At 51.4% G+C, this 23,437-nt stretch overlaps 1 protein-coding gene across 6 annotated transcripts in view; it reads left to right on the top strand.

Moving 5' to 3' along the window:
* Tmem266 (transmembrane protein 266) overlaps window positions 1-23,437 on the top strand; it is a 111,910-nt gene that overhangs the window by 59,428 nt on the left and 29,045 nt on the right. For 3 of the 6 annotated variants that reach the window (XM_026400558.2, XM_077800242.1, XM_077800241.1), the window contains exons 4-7: window positions 4,239-4,393; window positions 7,299-7,372; window positions 20,936-20,992; window positions 22,159-22,297. In XM_026400558.2, coding sequence (XP_026256343.2) covers window positions 4,239-4,393; window positions 7,299-7,372; window positions 20,936-20,992; window positions 22,159-22,297 — 425 coding nt within the window. Of the gene's footprint in view, window positions 1-2,816; window positions 3,103-4,238; window positions 4,394-7,298; window positions 7,373-20,935; window positions 20,993-22,158; window positions 22,298-23,437 lie in introns of those variants that run through there. The other 3 variants (XM_026400557.2, XM_026400560.2, XM_026400559.2) reach the window with 3 other exon arrangements.

Genomic DNA, 23,437 nt, shown 5'->3' with positions numbered 1-23,437 from the left:
TCTGTTTCAGTGGAGTCCACTGCTGTCACTGGGAAGAAGGAGGGCCACACAGAAGTGATGTAAATGGCATCCCCTAGAAGTTGAGTAGCAAAGGGGCCTCTGTAAACTGACCGTCACACTGGCTCAGTAGTGACTGGTAGCTGAAGGCCAAGCTCATGGTGGGTGCCCAATTGAGATGGCATAGGAGTGGAAGAGCAGGACCAGAGCAGTAAGTCTCAATTTTGCAGCTGCCTTGCGATTCCTAGGGTGCTGTGTTGGTTGTGCCAAGAGCATTGGCAACACCAGCACATCTGCCCTGAGGGGTAAATGGTTGGTAAGCTACACCCACTGCTGTCCTTTCCTACATCCCAACTCCTGTCTCCTGTCCTTCTGGTGCTGAAGATATTTGGGGGGCTGAGTAGAATTTGACCAATTACAGTTTTTATTAAATGTACAATCCGACCATGGCTGGATTGCCCCCCAATTGTTTGCAGGCCTCACTCCCCTCAACTTCCTCAAATGTCACTTTCTCAATGAGGCCTACCCTGACCACCTTATTTAAAATGTCAGCTCACCCTTCACCATCCTAATCCCTCCTAATCCATCTCTGGCCTTTTCCCTACAGTGTCTATCTCCTCGTAGCATGCTGTAACTTGTTCCATTCACCATTGGACTCTCTTCCACTAGTGTGCAAACTGCCCAAAGTCGGGGAGTGGGGGGTTCCCTGTTTTGCTCACAGTGCCACCTAGCACCAGGTGGGTGTCCAGCATGCCTGTAAATCATGCTATCTGCCTGGTCTTCTACCTGGCTTAGATTTCAGAGCCAGGCCAGCCATTGGCTAACTTTAGGCCACAGGTGACAATAGATACCTGTCTGCATCTCAAGTTGGGGGTTGGGCCTCTTGCAGTCCCAGCTACAAGGAAGGCTGAGGCAGGAGACTAGTTTAAACCCAGGAATTGGAGATCATCAGCCTGGGCAACACAGAGAGACCCCAGCTCAGAAAAAGAAAGATCTGTCAAAAGAAGAGGGAAGTTGCCGGGCACAGTGGCGCATATCTGTATTTCTCAGCGGCTTGGGAGGCTGAGGCAGGAGGATGGTGAGTTCAAAGCCAGCCTCTTCAAAAGCAAGGTGCTTAGCAATTCAGTAAGACCCCATCTCTAAATAAAATATAAAATAGGGCTGGGGATGTGGCTCAATGGTCAAGTGCCCCTGAGTTCAAACCCCCTAAAAAGAAGAGAATCAACCTTTACACATTTTAAACAGCAGCACAAAGCAGTCTTTCCCTCCCACAGCAGTGGGTGGAGATTCAAGTCACGTTGCTGGGGTTCCCTTCATTCCCTTCTCCCTGTGGGCCTCCCCTCTCAGGGTAGAAGGGGCTGTCTCTCCGGGGAGCACCCCACACTCATTGGATGCACACGGTACAGGGTGGGCAGACATTTGACTGTACCTGTTGACCATGAAGACGAGGCTCCCTGCCCAGAGGAGACCCCCCCCCCCCGGGCACACAGCCTTCACAACTGCCCTTTCTATTTACAGAGTGGCTCCAGTTTCAAATGACAATGAAATGGCATCAGTCTTAGGGGCCACCAACATTGTGGTGGGTCTCAGGGAGGGTGTGGGGTTGGAGCTAGGTCTCTTCAGGCCCTGGAAAAGACAGCGCCGGCCCCATGGAGAGGATTCATAGACTGGGGCTGGGAGGAAGGAAAGTTGCAGGGGTGCTGAGGCGGGGTGCTGAGGCAGCTGGGAGGCTGGGCAGGTGAGAGGTGTGAAAGATGAAAATAGGGACGAGGGGGGTGGCAGGAATGTCACATGGTGGGAAAAGAAGCAGGGGAGTGAGACAGGTGGGATGGATCCGGAGGTGAGGAGGGCAGTGATGAGAGTCCCAGAGACCTTAATGTTCAAGGGATCTTTGTGTGGCCATTGCTCCTGTGGGCAGCAGCCTTCGGCTTCTGGGGGCTTCCAGCAGGCGGGCATGGGGATGTCCCTCTGAATGCACAGTGGAGGTTTCCCTGTCTGAGTCCCGCCCTCCTGCCCATCTGGGTCAGGCGGCCTTCTCACTGGCTCCTTCTTGTGTCCGCGGCTGCTCCTGCATTTCTCTGACCACATCACAGCCCTCCTCACCGGGCCCCCTTGAGATGCTTGGCTCCGAGTTTAGACCTGCAAGATCTCACAAGTAAGGATACAGGATGCCTAGTTAAATTTTGAATTTGAGATAGACAGCAGATAATTTTTTAGTATAATGGATCCTCTGTAATGTTTGGGGCACACTAGGATATTGCTCATTATTTATCTGAAATTTGGATTTCACTGGATGGCCTGTGTTGGATCTGGCAACCCTGCTGAGCTCCCTGAGGTTTCATGGTGTGGGGCCTGCCTGGTAGCCTCTAGCTTGTGAGTTGGCCCTGGGTGCCTACAAAAAAATGGAAAGGTGCCTCTGTGGTGCTCTGAAATCCATGAAGGGGCACTTGCGGCATCCATGGTCTTCACGATCTGCCCCCACTGAACTTTCTCCCCATTTTCCACTTATTCCTCAAGAGAAGCCATCTCTTCTGACCTGGCTAGTCTCCTCATCCCTTGCCCCATGCTCTTGGGCCATATGGAGGTCCACACCAACCTCCCCCCTGTCCAAAACAACCTCCTTGCCTTCCTCCATCACCTGTCGAAATCCTCCTCTCTCTCTTTCTGGGATTAGCTTCCCAAGACTGGGGACCAAACCCCAGACTCTGTATCCCCCACAGAGCCGAGGACCAGCCTGCCATTACCAAAGTGTTAGAAAATATCTAGGAAGGCTTGAGTGAGCCCAGTTTCTTAAAGAGCGCTGGGCTCTGTCCTTCAAGCTTTTCCTGGATGGATTGTGAGGAAGAACTCTCCACCTGGAAGCATTCTCAACGTTCCTTCAGAGAGAAGGGAGAACCTCAAAGCAAGCTGCCTTCCCAGCCCAGTGATACCCTCGGGGTCTTCAGGAAGTGGGCATTGGCCCCCTTGCGGCAGGCTGCAGCAGATTTGCTCCCTCTGGATGGGAAGGACAGGGGGTGACGGGCCATCAGATACTTTACCACCATCAACATCATCATCATCATCACCACCACCACCACGCCATTTCAGCTACATTGCGTTTAACAGGTCAGATACATTCTCTCATTTAGCTTTCAATAACCCTATGAGTTAAGGAGTATTATTCCTATTTTGCAAACCAAAAGCAGAGTCTCAGAGTGGCCCAGTACCTTCGCATATGGCCCCCAAGTGGCCAAAGGCAGATCCAGAAGTAGACTCCCCGGCTGGCACTGTGCCTCTACAGGATGCCTGGTTCTTCCTTAGCAAGGAAGAGCAGTCAGGTCCAGCCTGTAATCAAACTATGACAGTTGACCTCGGCACAGTCGCCTGGTGCTCCTTGCCCACCTTAGAGCTGCCCCTCTTGTGTTCCTGAGGAAAGAGGGTCAAATACCCTAAGGGACCCAGGCAGCCTTTTTTTTTTTTTCTGTGGGTCCCTCCCTACTTCAAACCTACTTGGAAAATAGTCTGTGGCTTCATCTTTCCTGGGACTGTTCACCATCACCTAGTCAAGGGTGCCCCAAAAGATGGTCCACAGAACATGAGTCCCACCAGGCACTCTGTGACAAAAGGATACCCTGGCCCAACAAGCACCGAAATGTCCCACCTAGAAAAATATCCATGGAACTTTATTTGACCCAAATTCTCCCAAACTTTCCCAACTATGGAATTCTTTTTTTTTTTTTAAATCAAGTAACAACTTGTAACGTTCTATGGAACTAGTGTTCTGAAGACAACCTGCTTTGAAAAAACAGGATGCTAGTTCAAGTCTTTCTTTACATAGCTGAAAAACGGAAAACCAATTCACTAATTCCTTGAGCATTCACTAAATGCAAACTGAGTTTCTCCTAAATGACGAGCTACATTCTAGGATACACAGAAATAGAATAACAACTCGTTTTTGTGTAGCGGTTGCCACATAGGCAGACTGTACATTTAACCCATGGGGTGTGGGTTTCCTACCCATTTTAAAGATGAGGAGACTGAAGTACAGGATGGTGCTGTGAGCTGCCACATTTAGCATGCAAATCCAGCTCCATCTCTTTATGACCCTACCCAGTGGCCTCTGAAGTAAGATCATGTTCATGGTGAAGCCACGCAGAGCCCAAGAGGGGTATGGCTTGGGGTTTGAGGCAGGGCTGTGGCCGGGATCTACCCTTGTCCCCTCCCATTCTCAGCCCCTCCTCTCCCTGCTTTTGTCCCCACAGGTCTAACTGGCTGAAGCCATGCTGTGGGAAGAGAGCAGCCGTATGGCAGGTATTTTTGCTCAGTGCAAGTCTCAACAGTTTCCTGGTAGCCTGTGTAATATTGGTGGTGATTCTCCTGACTCTGGAACTTCTAATAGATATAAAGCTTCTCCAGTGTGAGTAGCCAGAGAGATACATATGCAAATACGTATGATGTCAATATTCACTGTGCATCTGCATCCATCAGGGGTCCCCAACCAGCATGCCACTGCCAAGGCGCTGGCCCCGGGGGCTCATGGGGATTGCCGCTGGGGAGGAAATGTGTCTGGCAGCTTCTCTCTTGGTCAGCAGCATTTGCTCCTCTCTGCCCAATGTGCCCTCTTCAGCCCCCTTCCCCAGCATTCCATGATCAGAAACTGATGAGATAAAAATGTTGGGGACCCCTGTGTGCATTTTATTTTTTTATCGTTCCCATTTAGAATTTTCCAGGTTGGAGTTTTTTTTTGTAGTGTAAAGAGAGTCCTCATCTGTGGAGGCATATCACCGTGTGGTAACTAATAATGACAGCAGCTACAATGAGGCTAAGATTCCCGGGGTTTTTATGCAGTTGCAAGTTGGCAGTGTTACTTATATGTAGTGTGATAGTTTTGAAAGAACTTTTCCACACATTTGATCCTAGGACCCCCTGTGAGATGGGCAAGACTGACATGATTCCATTTTATGGCAGAGTACATTAAGATTTGGATGAGTTAAGAGACTTGCCCTAGGTCAGAGGTAGCAGAAATGGGTCTTGCAGTCACCGGATCACTTTACTGCTTGGCCCGTCCTCCCGCGTAGGTCCTCTTGGGATTTGTCCTAGCTTCACATTTGCTGGAGCCTGATGTACAGGGCAGCAGGAGGCTTGGCCGCTTCCTCTTGTCCTGGCTGTGGCTCCTGGCTGTCAGGGTGGAAGGCCCACTTCCTGCCCAGACCCTTGCTCTCTGCCACTTGGTACACCAGAGGGCCAGGGACCAAGGGTCTTGACTCCCTTGGCCTTGAATGAGTAAGTGGTTTCTGGTTGGGATCCCGGTTCCCTGTTTTCCTGATTCAGAAAGTGAGTCATTGAAGTGAAAATAAAAAAGAGGTGAAATTATTGGCCCCAGAGAAATTTCCTTCCCCGTCATTGACAAAATCCAGGACTGCAGATTCAGTCACCCCGAAACCCATTTGGTTGTTACGGGCTCTGTTTTCTCCAGTGCCCTCAATTCCTCTACTGGATCATCCATCGTCAGGGTCTGTCAAATCTCCCTCCAAGTCACATTAGCCTCCTCTGCTCTCTAAGTGAGGATGACGGCGAGCACAGAATTGCTTTTGTCTGATAAGCCTAGTTGGGTTTTATGCAGCTGGTGGCCCCTTGGTTCCAATTAAAGGATCTTCCAGCGTAAAGTGACCAGCACTGGGTTTACACTCAACCTGTCTTCAATTAAACCATGTTGTAGACTTTCCCTCCCACTCATCCATACTGTCTGCTTTTTATGAGATCTGACCATAACGGGGTCTTTCTTTCCCTGTGGTGGATTGTCGTTGGGGCCCTCGGCTGCGAGGCATTGAATAGAACTGAGAACTCAGCCGACACTGGAATTTTGCTTAAAATTAAGTATCCAGGAGATTGATTTTGGTGGGAGATCCAATAGCAGCTCATAAAAGGCATCTTAAATTCCATAAAATGCACAATCAGAGATTTATTGCTCTTCTAAAGCAAACCGTAAAAAAAGGCACAGGAATTCATTTGAGAAATAATGGGGAGAGATTTTATGTTTTCGGAATCATCTGGAGGTCTTTTCAGAGTCACACAGGCCTCAGCCTCTCGGTTCCCACTGGTATTCCTGTGGCTGGGGAGGGGAAGGAATCCACAGCATCTCCAGGGCTCAGCTTCTGAGGGTCACCTAGGCCCAAAGCCAGGGGACCCCAGGGTCTCCCACCCGGAACCTGCAGCCTTCTCCCCCTGAGATTCACTTCATGACCTGGTTTTTACACACCCCCAGGAGCCGCAGAACATAAGGAAAGGCCGAAGGTTCCTCTTTGAGGCCAGCGCTCCCCACTGAAGGTACTGGGCCTCTACGGTCAGCTCTAGGGGATTCTGAGCAGCACACCAAGCAGGCCCGCTAGGGAGGCAGTGCAGGCCTGTTGGCAGTGCATCCCTGCCCTCTCTCTGCTCTGTCCGCTGCCCTAAGATGTCTACATATCTCTTTGAGGCCTGCCTCTGGGAGGAATCTCTCCCACCCTGTCTCCATCAAAACTCACCTGACCCTTGCCACAGCACCCACTTGTAGACTCACTAACTGGTAAACTAGACAATGCTAGGGCTTGGAGGCTGGTCCTGGCTTCCTGGACTTTAGAAGACTCCCCCAGAGACAGCGCCTTCACTTCTAGGACTGTTAGCAGACGGTGGAGTTGAAGCCGTCAGTGGCCAACAGCTCCCCGCTCTCACTCCAGAGCCTGGAAGGTGAATGGCACTCTGGCAGCTCCCAGCCCGCAGGTTCTGCTAGTTTCGTCCTGTGTCTAGCCCCTCTTTCAGGCCTCCCTCCAGCCACCTCTCCAAAACATGCTGCTGATGCGACCATCTCTGCCACTCAGAGTTTCAGGGTGATGGTCAGGGGAAGCTGCCTTGAGTCCCGCTAACAGTGCACAGTGCTTTGGGGGTGCACTGTGCTGTGAGCTTCTGAAGCTCATCCAGGCTGGACTGAGCTGCCCGCACAGGTCCGATAGCCACAGGTGTCTTTGAGAACCCCCTCTGGAGCCTTCTTTCCTGAAGTCAGGCTATGGCAAGAAGCCCACAAGGATTGAGCAGGAACTCAGAGAGGTGGCCTGTGGGGAGCAAAGAGCCCCGGGGACTGGAGGGAGAGCAGCCCACAGCACCATTGGCCACCAGGCTCCCAGACCTCCACCACAGGCACGCCTAAAGCTGCCCTTCTTCTCTGACCCAGTTTCAACCAGAGTGGGCCCTAGAGTCCCAGAGGTCCCCCTCGATGCTGTGAAGCCCCCCTACCAATGCACCTAATTCCTTGCTCCTAAAATTGGCTCTTACTATGTTCCTTGCAGTTTCCAGTGCATTCCAGTTTGCCAGCGTCATCCACTGGATCAGTCTGGTCATTCTGTCTGTGTTCTTCTCAGAGGTAGGTAAAAACTTGGGCCCTGATGCCCCTTCCTTAGAGCAACTCCCTTCTGGGAAACCCAGCTTTGCTTTTCCACATATTTCTTATATGTCAGGCCCTCGGTTAGCGCTTGAGGCTTCAAAGAGGGACACAATCCAAGCACCTGAGTTCTACAGTAGGTGATGGCTCAGGGAGGAGCCAGAGACACACAGGAGCATCCGCCAACCCAGCCAGGGAGCTTTGGCCTGAGCAGGTGACCCCTGAGTGGAATCTCAGAGCATGAGCAGGGGTTGTCCAGGTGAGGCGTGGGCCTTGTGAAGGTGAGGCTGAGTAGGCAGAGCTGAAGAATAGCATTGGTGGGTGTGGCTGGTAAGGAGCAGGCAGGTCGCGACTGAAGCTAGAGATGGGAAGCAGCTAGGAAGGCCACAGTCAGGCTGACCCTAAGGCTGAGGCATGCAGAGGACAGAGGATGCTGTCACCAGGCTGGACAGTAGACTGCAGCAGGCCCTGCCAGGGGCATAGGGTGTGACTAGGCCAAGGGTTATGTTTCTGAAGTGGTGAATCAGGTCTCCTGGGGGTTTCTGGAGTTAGTGGATAAAAACCATGTCTGAAAAGCTACCTGGAGGCTCCTGGGCCTCTGGGTCCAGGAGTAGCCCCCGTGTGGGGACTGAAACGCTTAAGAAACTGGGATTCTAGCACATTCTTCTATTTTTACGTGGGGTGAGTGACTTCTCTTTTGAGCAGTTGTCAGGCCATCACAGTGGTACTCTGGCTTGCATTTGGGGGACACTGGCTTGGAGCTGCTACAGGCAGGACCTCCTGGAGGGGCTGAAAGTTTGAAAGCCGGGGGGGGGGGTGGTCCTTGAGGGTCAGGAGAGCATCCTGTGGAAAAATAGTTCCTTCTAATAGAGCCGAGGGCTGGCCACGTCAGCTGGCCACTGTCCCACTCCACTCATGTGTCCCCACCTCTCACCACTGGTACACATCAGCCCACAGAGCCCCAGGGGGGCCTTTTAGAGAAAAGCAGACACAAGTAAGGCTCAGAGCCTTCTCTCTCTCTCTCTCTCTCTCTCTCTCTCTCTCTCTCTCTCTCTCTCTCTCTCTCTTTCTCTCTCTCATACACACACACATACAGCTCTTCTACCCTGAAGGCACAGGGCTCTGGGCCTCACAGTACAATGCAGCCTCAGAGGGAGGAGGGTGCAGAGCTGCTGTAGGGGAGCATGGGCTGGGGACAGAGGAAGAGAGCATTTTGTGGTACGATCAGGGAACCCAGGGAGTCAGGAGTCCAAGGGCCTCCTGTGGGCCAGCTCTGGAGGTCCAGTGGCCCTGATGACTCTCTCCCTAGAAAAGAGGGGAGAGCTGGGCCTTGGGTCTTGAGTACAGAATCCCGAGTCTGGGTGTGGGTTGTGCTGGCTGCACAGCAGAACATTCTCTTCTCCAGGCTTCAGCTCCTGCGGCTCGTGGACTTGGCCGGTGAGCCTGGGCCTGAGGCTCAGACTGCGGGAGCAGATCCCAACCCTGTCCTCCTGGGAAGTTTCCCCATGAGCTCCCTGAGACCACAGCCCTGGGGGTGCTGCTCCCCAGCTTAGTGCCCCTATGGGGGTTCTGGCCTCCCTGGCCCTAGTCTCTTCTCTCTGGGATTCCCTCCCACAAACACCTGGGCCAGGGCCAGATGGTTCCTTGATGCAGACCTGGGAAAATGTGCCATGTGTCTGTGACTGCCAACAAAAATGTTTAATCAGTTGCTGCGGTTCTTCCCCTCTATCCCTCTGCTTTGGTTTTATTGGCTTTTGCAGAATTTATTACCCAGCGTTAATTTGGCATTCCCTTCCTGTCACTGTCGGAGACGAGCCACCTGAAACAGACAGGGGCCTGTGTGCAGGAATCGCAGCCTCAGAGCCCCCCAGCAAACACCTCCCAGAGTGTGGACAGGGCTGGGGCTTCCCACAGGCTCTGCAGGGGGAGCCAGGCCAACAGAGGCTGGTCCCTGCCTTGGTCTTTGTCGAAGTTGGTAAAGGTGGACTGAAGCCAGCAACACAGCAGCAGGGCTGCCTGCCTCCCCCAGAGCACCCTGCCCAGTGCGGATGAAGAGGCTGGTGCAAGGTGGCCTCACATGGGAACAGCCTATCTAACCAATACAGCCTCACAGAGCACTGCGGGGAACCGAGTTCCAGAACTTTGGTGCTGGTATGGTCAGAGGGGTCCCTGCCCCGGGTTTGGAAATGCATGAGGCTGTTTGTGCTCACAATGACTGGGGTCCTGCAATAGGAAGGGCTGGGGGAGCCCAATGTCCCTCAGCAGCCCATCAGACCTGCATGTTTGCCTGTCAAAAATGCCAGTAGGGTCCTTACAAAAACCCCCACCCATCAGGAAAGCAGCCTTGAGTTTCATGGCCAGTTATGGCCAAAACTGGACCCAAGACTCTGGTACTTCACCTGGTCTCACACCGCTGACTTTCTCTGTGGGCCTTGGTGCCAGCAGGTTGGGAGGGGACTAGGAATCTGGGGTAAAGTCCAGGACCAGGAATTAAGAAAGAAAAAGTCTGAACTAGCAAGACCTCTGACCAACACCCAAGAACAACCAGCCCTCCTTCTTCCTCTGGGAGAAATGAATGTCACCCTTCAGATCTGGCCCCTTCTTTCTCTGGCAGGACCCAGGGGTACAGCTGAGAGCCAAGGGTGAAGGGTCACTCCAGGCCGTCTGGGACTAGTGAGTGGGCTGTGCTGCACATGCAAATTCCCAGAAGTCTGCACTCTAAGACTCCTGTTCCATGGAGCCCTTTGCCTGTCCTCTTGCCTCAGCCGAGCCTCGGACAGCCCTGTAAAGAAGGGCAGAGCATGTTACAGATTGGGAAGCTGAGGGCTGGAGAGGAGTGCAAACCTGCCAAGGGCACGCAGGAATGCCGTGGAGAGCCAGATGTCCACTGCCCTGCCAGAGGACAGAGCTAGCCCCAGAATGGAGGTGAGAGGTTGGTTTGGGCTCAGTTGGAGGACACCTGTTCAAACAGTCCACACTGTTGAACAGTAAGACAGGTACTTCTCAAGGGAGTGAAATAGTGCTCAATCAGGAAGGCCAGGGGTGGGGGTAGTCTTAGTAGGGGCCCACAGTGAGAGTGGGTACCCACAGGCTTTCTGGGCCCTGCTCAGCTAGGTCAGATGGGGTCACTGCCCTTCCATGTGTCCCTGCAGCACCAAGAACAAGCAGAGCCTTTGAAATCCAATGGAGAATTGTGCAAAAGATTTTTCCAAAGCACAGCCCCACCCTTGGCCAAGACCTGGCCCAGCTGGCCACTTGGAACCAGGAGGGAGGCCTCACTCTTCCTGAGATTGCACACATTCTTAGGACCTCCTGACCAAGGCCAGGCCACCCCACAGCAGTGCAGGCCATGGGGTGTTGGCCCCTCTTAGGGTATGGAAAGGCCTGAGCATCCCCAGCTTTTTCCCCTGGGAGAGGACAAAGCTGACCCATGGCTGACCTTCTAGATAGGAGCCTCAAGGTGGTGGCAGTGGTGGTAGCAGTGGCAGTGGGGTGGCTGCTGCTGCTGCTACTTCTCTTCCCCTTCCCATACCTGCTTCCCTCCCCCTGCTCCCGCCTCTGCCTCCTTCGCAGGTGGGATTCCCACAGCACAACCCTTTCTACATTCAGTGCATACAGCTGTCCTGCAACCATCATCTCTGTCTAGTTCCAAAGCATCTTCACCACCACCAAAGGAGATTCTTAGTCACTAGACAGCCACTCCCTGTGCCCTCTCTACCCCAGCCGCTGTCAACCACTCATCTGCTTTCTGTCTCTGGAAACCTAACTATTCTGGAACCATATACTATGTGGCCTTTTGTGTCTGGCTTCAGTCACTTTAACATAACGTGGTTTGTTCCCACCCTAGCAGGCGTTAGTACTTCGGTGATGTCTGAATGATATTCCATTGTATGGACGGACTACATTTGTTTATCTGGTCATCAACCCATCAAATCTTCTCTTCACATCAGCTATTTGAGCCACCTCCTTCTCCCGACAGCAGCCTCTTAGGGTTGTCCCAGGGCTGCACTGGGGTCACACAGGAGCTTGGCCTTTGGGCTACCTGTACCATTTGCCAAGAGACATCCATTGACAAACCAAACAGCAAGGTCCTTATCTTTCGGCATCAGCAGCCACCCCAAGATTCTGGATACTAGGGGTCTTTCTCCTGCCTATGCATTCTCTAGAAGGGCTCTGGTGAGCTTCCATCCCTGGCTGAGAGGGGAGAGGGGGATGCTGTGCTCCAAGCTCTGAGAGATGAAGGATGAATTCATTCCCTTCAGTATCCAACTGAAGGAGCCAGTCACCCTGTGACCTTGAATAAGTCACTGTCCTGGCCTGTTCCTCGCTTCCCCAGCATCGAAGTGAGAAAACCCAATCTCATGTCTTCTTGACCCTCTGGAAGGTGGGGCCAGTGGTCAGGCTTCAGGGAAGAGGTCTTCTTTTCCGTCTCACCCTCTCCAATGTTGAGAATGGTGCAGGGAAGTCAGGGTTCCAAGCCTGCTGCCCTCTAGCTGTGAGAGCCCCTGCACAGACCCTCCAGCCCTGTCTGTGGGGTACTGGACCAGAGGTTAAAACATTAGAAAGGACTTCTAGCCTCACTTGGCCATCCACAAAATAAACAGTAGCTGCCACCTGTTAGGACAAGCCCAGCAGGATTGATAATGCCTGAAATGGCTCTGCCAGAGGAGGACATGGGTCGGGACCTCAAGCAGCCGACGTTTGTTCTCTTAGAGTCAGACCTCATTCTAGAAGATTCACTCTTCCTCCCCAGACCCCAGACTCTGCCCTGCCCTGAGTGGGAGGGCACTGGAGCAAACCTTTAGAATTCCTCCACAGGGCCTGTGCGATGCTTGGTTGGAGATTTTTTTTTTTTTTTTTTTTTTGGTACTGGGGATTAAACTCAGGGACACTCAACCACTGAGCCACATCCCCAGCCCTATTTTATATTTTATTTAGAGACAGGGTCTCATTGAGTTGCTTAGCACCTCGCCATTGATGCGGCTGGCTTTGAACTCATGATCCTCCTGCCTTAGCCTCCTGAGCCACTGGGATTACAGGTGTGTGTCACTGTGCCCAGCTTGGTTGGAGAGTTTAAAACAGCCCCACTGTGTAAGGTCACGTAGATGGCAAAGGTGGTTCAGATCATGCTGTAGCTTTGTTTATTTATTATGACAGTTTCCTGGAAGCTGGCAGTCAAATGCATAGTTTTCAAAAGTCAGTATATTTTAACAGTTTTCCAGTAAATAGACAAGAGCTGGCACCAGCCTTGTCAGACTCCATGTTCTTGTTTTGGAAGTGCCCAGGCTTATGCTCTCTGTCTGGAGGGACCTTCCCACTGGTGCTGTCTCTGAGTCCTTCCCTCCTCTCAGGCTCAGCTCTGCTCCTCCATCCCTCTTCCAGGCAGCCTGTCCTGCCCGCCCCCCACACATGGACCAGTGCTGCTCTCAGCTTGTTGGTGTAACCCGTTGTTGTTTCCTCCTTGGGCAGAGGTTTTTGTCCCCAGCTCCACTGGGCCTTATTATAGTCTTCTGTCTTCCTTTATCACCTGGCACAGGGCTGGGGCATATGGCTCACACCACCAAAGAAGCACATAAATTCAGTGAGAAATTCTTTAGGATGTCACTCCCACTTTTTTCTTTGCCTTCACCTTGACAATGATCTTGGCTGGCTTTCAGGTCAAATATAAAGATGACTTCTCTTTTTTTAATATTTTTTTTTTAGGTGTAGATGGACACAACACAATGCCTTTATTTTTATGTGGTGCTGAGGATCAAACCCAGGTCCCACCCGTATGAGGCGAACGCTCTACCGCTGAGCCACAATCCCAGCTCCTAAAGATGACTTTTCTAAGCAAATTGGAATGCACTGCTTTAGACAGTACCACGCTCATGGTTAGCCGAACTCTACAAGCTCAGGCTAGATGGCGACTCGCCAAGCTGCTAGAACAGGATTTAAAACATTAGAAGGGGATTGGGCCATGCAACATGATACTTAAGATCCTCCTTCTAGCTCTGAGATTCTAGAAATAGACCCAGATCCAGAATGTTCTACCTACCACAACATTCTCTTGAAAAAGCACATGCTTGCCAACCCTCAGCCTCAGAAGCAGACTGAGCCTGATCCTCAGCCCTCAGGGTTACATTCAGAAGGGGCTGGGAGCCCACCAAGCCACAATCTTGATGACGTCTCATCAAAGGGAGACTCAAGACTCTATCTGATTATTGTGATGTAGGAAAAAACCAAGTCTTGATGTTTACCATAATAATTCTTCCCGCTGTATAAAATTAAACATGCACAAAGCCAAAATAAGAAAACCAAAACCCCTCATAGTCTCATCATCTGCAGATAACCACCACTGATTCCATCTTAGAACACCAGGCCTTTCCCACTCCTGTGTATCTACACGTTTCCCTCACTTTCCCTTTTGTCCAGTTATATTTTGTAAATGTCCTTCCGTGTTGTTTTACATTTCTTTTCGACAATATATTTAGGAGCATTCTACCTAGTATTAGGAAGTATTTTGAGCACACCAAAAATCAGCGAGTCATTTAATGCACGCCTGTGTTCCCATCACCCACCCTGTCAAGCCCTAACATCTCCCCTGTCTGCTCCCCCATTTCTAACAACTCCATCATGAGCATATCCCTTTTTGACTCTCACCTCAACTTTTGGATGTCTCCATATTTCTGCTATCATAAACGGCACCAGCTCCGAAAGCTCACCCCAATCTCGACAACCTCCAACATTGATTTAAAAGAAGCTTTTTAGAAGCAGAAAGGAAATTAGATTCTCAGCCAAACTTACAGTGACTCACAGTGATCCTTCCGTCCTGGCACCTCCTCAGGTGAGGTGTGGGTGACTCCATCCTTGACTGCTCCTCTGTACCAAATTTCTCTCAGCCCCTGCCCTCAGCTGGCACCATTTCCGGTGTCACCCATTGTCATGACTTCTCACCCAAGGGACCAGTTCATTCATGTGGAACAGTGTGGTATGGCAGGAGGGACAGGCAGGGCCCTGGGCAGCCTCTCACCAGCGTGTATACTGGGGAAGTCACTTCTCTGCTCTGAGCTTCAAGTTCCCTCATCTGAGATAAAGTTAAAAAGCCCATCTTAGAGGAATTTTTGTGATGAATGAAATAATGCATGTAAAGTTCTCCAGGGAAACAAAACCAATAAGTAATATGAATATATATTCATCCTGGAATTGACAAAGTTATTGGGGCTGAGAAGTCTCAGGAGATGACTCCACTCATTACAAATTTGAAAACAGCCTCCAGGTATCAGTCCCTTGTCTTGCCCTCCCCCACAACCCCTGTGCTCACCAGGACTGTGCTGGACAGGTGGACTATCTTCCCAGTGGTTTTCCTTCCTCCAACACCTAGGCTGTACCTTCTTTCGCCCTGACATATCATTCACTATTTCTATGTCTGCTTTCTGTCCTCACATTTTGAGGTTTAGGCAAAGATGCCTGGTGGCTTTATGCAGAGAGTTTACATTTTTTTTTCAGTGCTTTGGAGCAATTTTCAAGAAGAGAAAGAGGTAGTTTTCATTTCATTGCCTTGCTAGTTGATTTGTTAAAAGAAATTTTCAAAATTTGATTCTCAGAGGATCGATTATTCTATAGAACAAAACGCAAATAGATACGGCTTTGCGAATGCCGAGCAAGTACTGTTTTTACACTCTACACTTAGCCTATTCTGTGGACATTTTAAAACCTTTTTATTCTTTGAGAAATACTACCAATTTTTATTCCAAAAGGTGAAGCACAGTTTGGTGTGTTCGTTTTGTTCAGTGAGGTGCCGTGTTTGTTTGTCCACAAGTGAACAGTGAAGTAAGTCACTCTGTCAGAGGGAACCCACTGAGGTCCAAAGCCGTGCTCTCTTCCTGTCCTGCTGGCTTATAGAACAGCTGGATTTTACGCTGTTTTTAATAAATCGAAACATTCTGTTAATGAATTTTAGGACTGACTAGTAAGGAAAACAAGACCGTGAGCGTTAAAGTAGAGAGTAGCAACAGAGTCGAGGAATATTTTATGAACTCACTATGAAACTTGTTTATCTTAAACTATTATGATTTAATGGGTATTTGTCAGGCTGTCGGGAGACAGATTATTTTCCTGCTGTTGGTGTGCACTTATTCCAACCACAGAGCGCAGATCCACACAGGGGACACACCAGGCTGCACTGACAGCAGACAAATGGACAGGTCCCGGGCAGGGTGTTTAGGATGGTAACTTTGCATAACTGCGGAGAAAGACTACTGAGGTTGGAGCCGATGACAAGCCTCATAGCAAGTGGGGTCCCTGGCGACCAGGGACAGGGGAGGTCAAGGCAGGAGTGGGGCATGATGAAGTTGGCATTTCTGAGTAACCACCCTGGCAGCCAGGGTAGAGCAGGGCTTAGAGGTGGGAGTGGACTGTGATTTAGAGACAGAGGAGGTCCAGTTCAGCTGAGAGGGATGAGAGGTTTGAACCAGAAAACTGGCAGTGGAGATGAAGAGAGAGTAAGGAGCTAAACCAGGCAGGGTTAGAGGATTGATCCAAGAGGGGTGGGGAGTGTGTGAGGGACAAGGAGCAGGACAGCTCGATTCCCAGGGGTCTGGCTTAGTCAACAAGGGTACCGTGATGCCCCCTTCTCTCCTGAGCAGCAGGCTAGAGACATGGATTTGGGAGCTTCAGACCATTGGGTGGTAGTTGAAGTCAAGATTGTCCATAGAAGAAGGAAACTGAGGAGAGAAGACAGTGATCCCTGGGGAACAATTTTGCTGTGGGCAGAGGACAAGAAACCTAAAGCGGTGATTAGGAAGGTGTAGCCAGGGAGACAGGAGGAAAAACCAGAGTAGGGAATGTTCTGGGGGAAAAAAGGAGGTGTACTTTCCCAGCCAGGCAGTCAGCAGAGCCACGTGCTTTGAACATAAGTGAGATGAACAGAAGGAGGTTCTCACTCTGACTGGTAAGGCAATGAGGGGTGCAGTAGCCCAGGGGTGAGCCGGTTACCTGAGCAGCCGGGGCTAACGTCAGGTTACAACAGTTATGTGGAGAGGCTTTGTTCAAGACTCTGCCTGGGGAGGAGAAAGAGAGCGAGAAAGGAAGGACAGCGTCTTAAGGGAGAGAGCCTTGGGGTCAGTGGGAGTCGTGGGTGCATTCAGGAGACTTGAGAATGACCCTATTCTGCAAGGAAATTGTGGAATTAAAGCTCACACCCTGTGTATTTCAGTCTTTCTTCTCCTCACTCAAGGTCAAGGGCAGTGCTCCACGCACTATGAGCCCTCAGTTGACCTCAGTCCTTAATTGACAGACATTTGGTCATTTGCCACCCCAGCACAAGGAGAAACAAACAGTAATCTGGCCCCTGGGAGGGATCAGCCACTGTGTCTGCTCAGAGGGTTCACCTTCACAATCCTAGAGAAAGCAGCACCCTGGGAAGAGGCAGTCCTGGGTCACCAGCCCTGAATTCTCAGGGGTTTGGAGAATTTGGTCCCTTCTTCGAGCCCCTGTTTTATCCACTCCTATCCCCAGGGGGTGCTCCTGGGCTGCCCTGCAATTCTGTCAAACAGCACTAGTCACCTGGCAAAACTCAAGTACTTACCAGTTCAAGACTGGTTGCCCACATTTCTTACTGTTGTTTTGTAACTCGATCCGGGATCCATGTCTTCCTCTTGCAATTTTAGTTTAACCTTCCCAAGAGCTGACTGCTTCTAGAGGAAGCACCAGGAGTCAGCCCCACCTCCCTGATTCATGCACCACCAGTCCCCTGACCCCAGGGATGCTGTCACAGGCTCAGGGGCTAGCCCTGCAGGGGTCCCTTCTCCCCAGCTGGGGACCCCACTTTGGGGTAGCTTTGCAGGGCACAAAGGTGTCCAGTCCCCATTCTGCTCATGAAGCAGCGAGCCAAAGAATCTCCTTCTGCCAAGACAAGGCTTTTTTTTTTTTAATTTGAACAAAACCAACTTCTAGACTATCAGGTGCTTCTGCCTGCATCCCCCAAGTTTCCCAAACTATAGGAGCCTCATCAGGCCCCTCCCAGGGAAAGAAGCTGATTGAGGCAAAGGATTAGGGCTATAGGTGGAGGGCAGGAGGTCCTCACTGCCACTTCACTTAGGCAGGACCTGGACCAGATACAAGGGCCAAAATTCCCACCCTCCTCTCCTGCTGCCCAAAGACTGAACCCTTTCCCTTGAGAAAGTCACCTTTTCCTTCCTTGGAAGATATGGAGTCTCTCCCTGGAAGAGCAAGGTGGAAGGAGAGAGGTGCCCAGGAGACAAAAGATTTACCTGCCACCGAAGCCTCCATTTCTGCATCTGTCAATGACAGAAAATTTTGGCTCAGAGTAAGAATTCAAAAAATGGTGCATCCCTGAGGTTTTGCTGGGTCTGACCTGTCTCGCTTATCAGAGCAGCCTCCTGAGGCAGGATTGGAATGAAGGAAGCCAAAAACCTCTGGCCCCAGGTGGGAAAAGGTCAACTAGAGCTGAGGAGCCCAGTTCCTTCAGGTCCTCCCTTAAAGGCCCTTGCAACTCTCAGGGGTGGGCAGGACATAAGACTGAAGTAGGGTGGGTGGTAAAGCCATCCCTGCTCTGCCCTGCACGGAAGCCTCCCACGAGAGCTCTGCAGCAGCCCCAGTGGGGCAGGCAGCACCAGGGGCAGTAGTTCTACTCCCAGTCCAGTTGGGCTGAGGGGGTTTGGCCAATGTCATGTGGTTAGTGAGGACAGTGAGAGCCAGAAAGAGGACCAGACTTTTGACCACCTCTAATGCTCTTTCTAGTTGTAGCTGGGCATGTGGTCTCTCCTGTTACAACTCGGACCAGTGTCACCTTACACAGGCCAGTGGTTCTGTTGGGTGTCCCATGGGGCTTTGTTTTAAGAGCAGATCCCAAGCCTTGAATTCAGAGATTCTGATATCTGGGGTCTCCAAGAAAAAAACCAGGAATTTAAAAACAAAAGCTCCTGGTGTTGCTGATGCAGGAGTCCTCACCTGCACATTGGCTGTCAGCCTATATTCTCAGGCAGGTAGAGAGGGTGGAGCAAGTCCCTGTCTCTGTGGAGAGGGGACTTCTCAGAAACGGTGTTTGGGGATAGGACGGTTGCTACAGGGAATAAGCCAGTGGGTGGCCATTGCAGAGTTGGGCTCCCACTCTGGCTCTGAGCCTGACCGGAGCAGCTGACTCCAGGCCACACTTCTGAGGTGTGTCCCCAGCCCTCTCTACAGCTGCCTTTTACTGCTGTTTCCAACATAAGCCTCCTAGAGATGAAAGTAGAGTGGAGACTGCTGGGAGCTGGGGAGGGGAGAATGGGTACAGAATTTCAATTTGGAATGATGAGGAAGTTCTGGAGATGGGTGGTGGGGATGACTGCACAACCACGTGAGCAGGATATGGCAGAACTGTGCACTAAGAGTGGAGAAAGTGGATAAGCTCCCTGTGGTGTGTTTTACCCCAATTCTAAAAAAAAGAAGGAAGAGGAGAAACAACAGCAGCAATCATATCTGGATGGACATGTTTTGGTTTCTATTAGCCTGGTCTTTTTGCTTTGGGAACCCCAGAATTAGGATTTTGGGGTGGATGTGGTCAATGTAGCATTTCAGAGGAAACAAGCACCATGTTTCAAGTTCAGCCAACTAGAGGGATTAGATTACAACAAAATAACCAAGACAATATGTGGTGATCTTACCCAGCTGGAGTCCACCATGCAGAGTGGAAAGTCTCTGGACCCAAATGCTGACCTCTTTACTAACTGCCTGTGTGACCTTGGGCGGCTTCCTTAACCTCTCTGTAAACTGAGAATCACATGCAAGGAGGGCTGGCCTAGGGGTCTGGCTCTTATTGGCATATACACATGGCAGGTGTTATTCTCATCAATAACTGAAAGAATTGTATTATCTAACCACCTCTGCATCAGAAGGGGAAACTGAGGCCCAGAGAGGGGATTCAATTCCCATTCCTGAACTGTAACCTCAAGATATCTTGGGCCCCCATCCAGATCTCTTCCGCCCTTAGGAGCTGTCTTGAAGCTAAGCCTGGCTGAACAAACCCAGATACTGGGAAGTATAGAGGAATGGCTATCAGGCTGCCACATGTTCCCTTCTACATTCAAAGAAGGTGACATAACTGGCTGCCACCAGGGTCCCCCTTCTCATCCCTTCATGGAAACCAGGATAGTCCCTTAAGGGGAAAAGCAGATTTTACCAGCCAGGTCTTTTTTCAGCATAGGAAGCTGGTGACCGGTGGACTCACACAGTTTCCCTGGGTTCAGATGGCTGGCCTGGTGCCAAGGCACATGGAAGGAGGACACCATCCAGTATGAATTAAAGTCATCATGACTCAAGGGAGAGCCTGCAACAAATGCACTAAGATAGCTTTTAAGAACCTTCTCTGGGGGAAGGTGCCCTGTGGTGGTAAAACCACTCCCAAAGGCAGCTACATTAGGAAGTGTCCACTCAGGCGTGTACTGGTTCACTCACAATGCACACCACGCAGGGCTGCACCGTGCCAAGGAGGAGGAATGGGAGGGAGAGGTCACATGGTCTCTCAAGCCTTCACTAAGGGATGGGGTGGGTGATGACAAGACATGACACAGAGCTATGGGAGCATGGTGTACAAAGCCACAGGAAAGAGGTACCCAGGGAGCCAGGAGGATGGGAAAGAGCTTCACAGAAGTGACTTGAGGCTAGAAGGACAAGTGGGGAGAGGACACAGACCAAGATGCTCTAATAAGAAAACCAAAAGCATGGGCTTCAGCAAGGCAAGGTTCATATCTTTCATGGAAGGACAATTTTTGAGGTAGGCAATTAAGGCTGGTGGTGGCTGGGGGCTTTGGGAGACCCAGAAGTCTTCCATCTTATTACCTGGCCCCTCCTGGTTGAAGATGGCTCCCCACCACACCCAGACACTCATATTCTAGTCTTTGGGAAGAAGGAAAGAGGAAGAAAAGCAGAGCCTGGTCTATTGAAGGGCACAATCCAGAAGCTATGCCCAGTGCTTCTGCTCAATGGCTATTGGTCAGAATCTAGTCACATGCCCACTCCTGATGCAAGGACAGCTGGGAAATGTAGTTGTTAGCTGGGCAGCCGAGCCTCACCTGCAATCATCCTAAGATGGACAAGATATGGGGGGAGTCAACCCTCAGCCTCTACCACATGCAAAAACAAGGCAATAAGAAAGAGAGTTTTCACGATCAAAGATTTGTAAGGAGTTTTGTGTTATAATGGGAGTGGCAGGAGATGACGTTGGAGAGGGAGGGAGACATGGTCCTGAGATTCATTCTGAGGGAATCGGAGTGTGTTCTGTATGTACTGTGAGCTCTGAAGGGTTTTGAGTGAGGGCTGACATGAATGGTGGCCAGGAGTGGCAAGAATATGTGTGGGAGGGGCCAAGCCTGTGAGCAGAGGGGCCACCATGAGAACTGGAGGTGGGCACTCCACTTGCATTGGGGATGGGGAGGGCATGGGAGTGGGGAAGGCATATCGCTGAATGCGGAAACGCTGCTCTGGATTCTGAGCTCTGGAATCTTCTCTGCTGCAGGGAGGCATTGCAGAACAATAACCATTTTTCTCACTTCGTCTCCTCAGACTGTTCTACGGATCGTGGTCCTGGGGATCTGGGATTACATCGAAAACAAAATAGAGGTAAAGATCAGTGGCTTCCCCAACCCCCAATCCAGACATCCTGGCTGCTGGAAAGTGTCACTGTCCCATTCATTCTAGTGTGGGAACCATCAAAAGGCTCAACTCCTCTCTGCCCTTGACTACAAGAGTCTCCTCAGCTGTGCACGTGGGATGGGGTGAGGAGGAGGTGGAGGCTGGGAAGGAGTGAGCCGAGATGGTTTCAAGCAAAAGAACATTCTAAAACATTCTCCTTGAAGTTCTACAAGCATTTAAAATTTATTCTTGGGCTGGGGGTGTAACTTGGTGGTAGAGCATCTTCTCAGCATGCTTGAGGGGGTGGGATCCATCCCTAGCACAATAACAACAACAAAATTATTTTTGAATCAACTTGAAATTTTTTGAAATGTGTTTTAAAACAAATAACTCCATTCCAAAATGACACAGTGGTCAGGAGCTGCACAGGGAAACTAAAAGTCCCTCTCACCTAGGTTTCTGCTCTGCTTCAGGTAAAAGGGGCTGGGTGGGGGGCAGGGTAGAGATGAGGTGCAGGGAACCCTGGCTGTCGCAGGCAGTTTTGTGCACTCAGGACAATGCAAGGTATCCAGGGTCTGCTGCCCTCTCCTTCCTCCCCTCAGGCCCAGTGCAGGAAGCTGACTTAAAGAGCCAGCCTGTGAACAGCTCTGGCCAGGGCCAGGCTGGGGCAGGCAAGGGAGGGTCAGGGCCCAGTGGTGCCAGCTGGGCCCCCTCCTTTCTTAGCCCTGCCCCCATTCTCCATGGGGTTAGGAACTCTGAACCTGTTAGAGATGACATATGGGCCCTGGACTCCAGCTACCCATGCAGAAAGAAGAACCCCCCACACCTACATCAGCCCCCACCCTGCCAGGGATTCAGTTCAGCTTCTGCCCAGGGTCCAGAGCACAGAATGCAGGCCCCATCCTGAGAAGGGACAAAGACCAACCAAGGCCACCTGAACCAAGAGCTGGAGATGGGCTGCAGTCACTTGGAGGACCAAATGCCCGGAAGCAGTTCAGTGAGGAGGTTCCTTAGGACTGAGGAGGGTCAAGAGAGGCAGCTGGAGACCGTTGACCTTCTAACAGGCTCAGGCCTCCTGGAGAAGATGACCAGCACCAACTGCCTGCCAGGCGGCTCTCATGGCCCAAAGCACTGAAATATGCTTCCTTTTGCAGGTGTTTGACGGGGCTGTGATCATCCTGTCCTTGGCCCCGATGGTGGCGTCTACCGTGGCCAATGGGCCCAGGAGCCCCTGGGATGCCATCAGCCTCATCATCATGCTCCGGATCTGGCGTGTGAAGAGGGTCATTGACGGTGAGTGGCCTGAGAGGGGCCAGTGAGACTGACAGAAACCAGATCAATCAACTGAAAGAGGAGAGAGCCCTGGGGGGCAGGGGTGTCCCCATCCTTGTTGGGGGGGCATGTCAGCAGGGAGAGAGCCAAGCCTGCCCCTGCCATTCAGCATCGTGTATTTGGGATCCACTCACACACTGCTCAGGTGTCGCATGTGCACACCTGAGTTTCCAAACACCCCTGGAGAGGGCACTCGTTCATTCTGACCCAACCGTGTATTGTGTGCCCACATGGCCAGCCCCTCTCATAAGAGCTTCCAGCAGGGTCTGCTATGCTGGGAAGAGCAACTTTTTATAACCCAGGTGTTTTGACGCACACCTGCTGCTGCCCCCACACCCCATGGCCCACAGAGTCAGTGGTGAGTCTGTCCAGGTCATTAAGTCGAGGCTTGCCCCTGCCGGGTCTGTGTCCCTCAGTGACAAGGTGGGTGCCCCGAGCCTGTCGACCTGCCAACAAGCAGAAAACATCCCCATGGGAACGGCTGGCTCAGGCTGGGTTAGGGCCGGTGCTTCACTCATTTCAGCATCTTCCTATCTCTGGGTTTTCATTCCCAGAAAGAGTCTGATCTGCTCCGGCTTTGTCGATGCCTTTGCTCCTGTCGAGGCAGAGGCTGCCCTTCCCACTCAGCCACTTGTCCCTAGAGAGCTGTGCCCAAATCTGGGCAGCTCTAATATTCTAGAATTGGTGACAACCCAGAGGAGAGAAGCCTTGGTGGGGAGGGGACTAGAAACCTCAACCCCGAAAAATGGTGTGGGGTGTTGGGATGGGGACACAGAGGGCAAAGACACAGGAAGGGGGGCTGACATCATCTCAGGGAGGAGGGAAGACCCAGGTCTCTGGATTTCAGAGGGTGCTCCTTGGATGCAGAGGTCATGACAAGGAGGTCCACCTTCTGTCAACCACACTAGGTACAGAGCCAACCACAGAGGTGCTGTCTGACTTTCCCAGCAAGGTCCCCTCCTGGAGTGACATGGAAATCCTGTCACAGTGATTCCCAAACTTTTATCTTTTTCAGTGCCAAAGTCACTGATGTGTAAAGTGGAGCTGCTTTGGTTGAATCAGAGAAGACAGCCCAGAGCCCACCTCCATGCCCTCTCCTTG

This window comes from Urocitellus parryii, chromosome 6 (assembly GCF_045843805.1).
Source record: "Urocitellus parryii isolate mUroPar1 chromosome 6, mUroPar1.hap1, whole genome shotgun sequence".
NCBI classification, from domain to species: Eukaryota; Metazoa; Chordata; class Mammalia; order Rodentia; family Sciuridae; genus Urocitellus; species Urocitellus parryii.
Note: the sequence above shows the minus strand (reverse complement) of the source record. Positions and strands in the feature narration are given on the sequence as shown.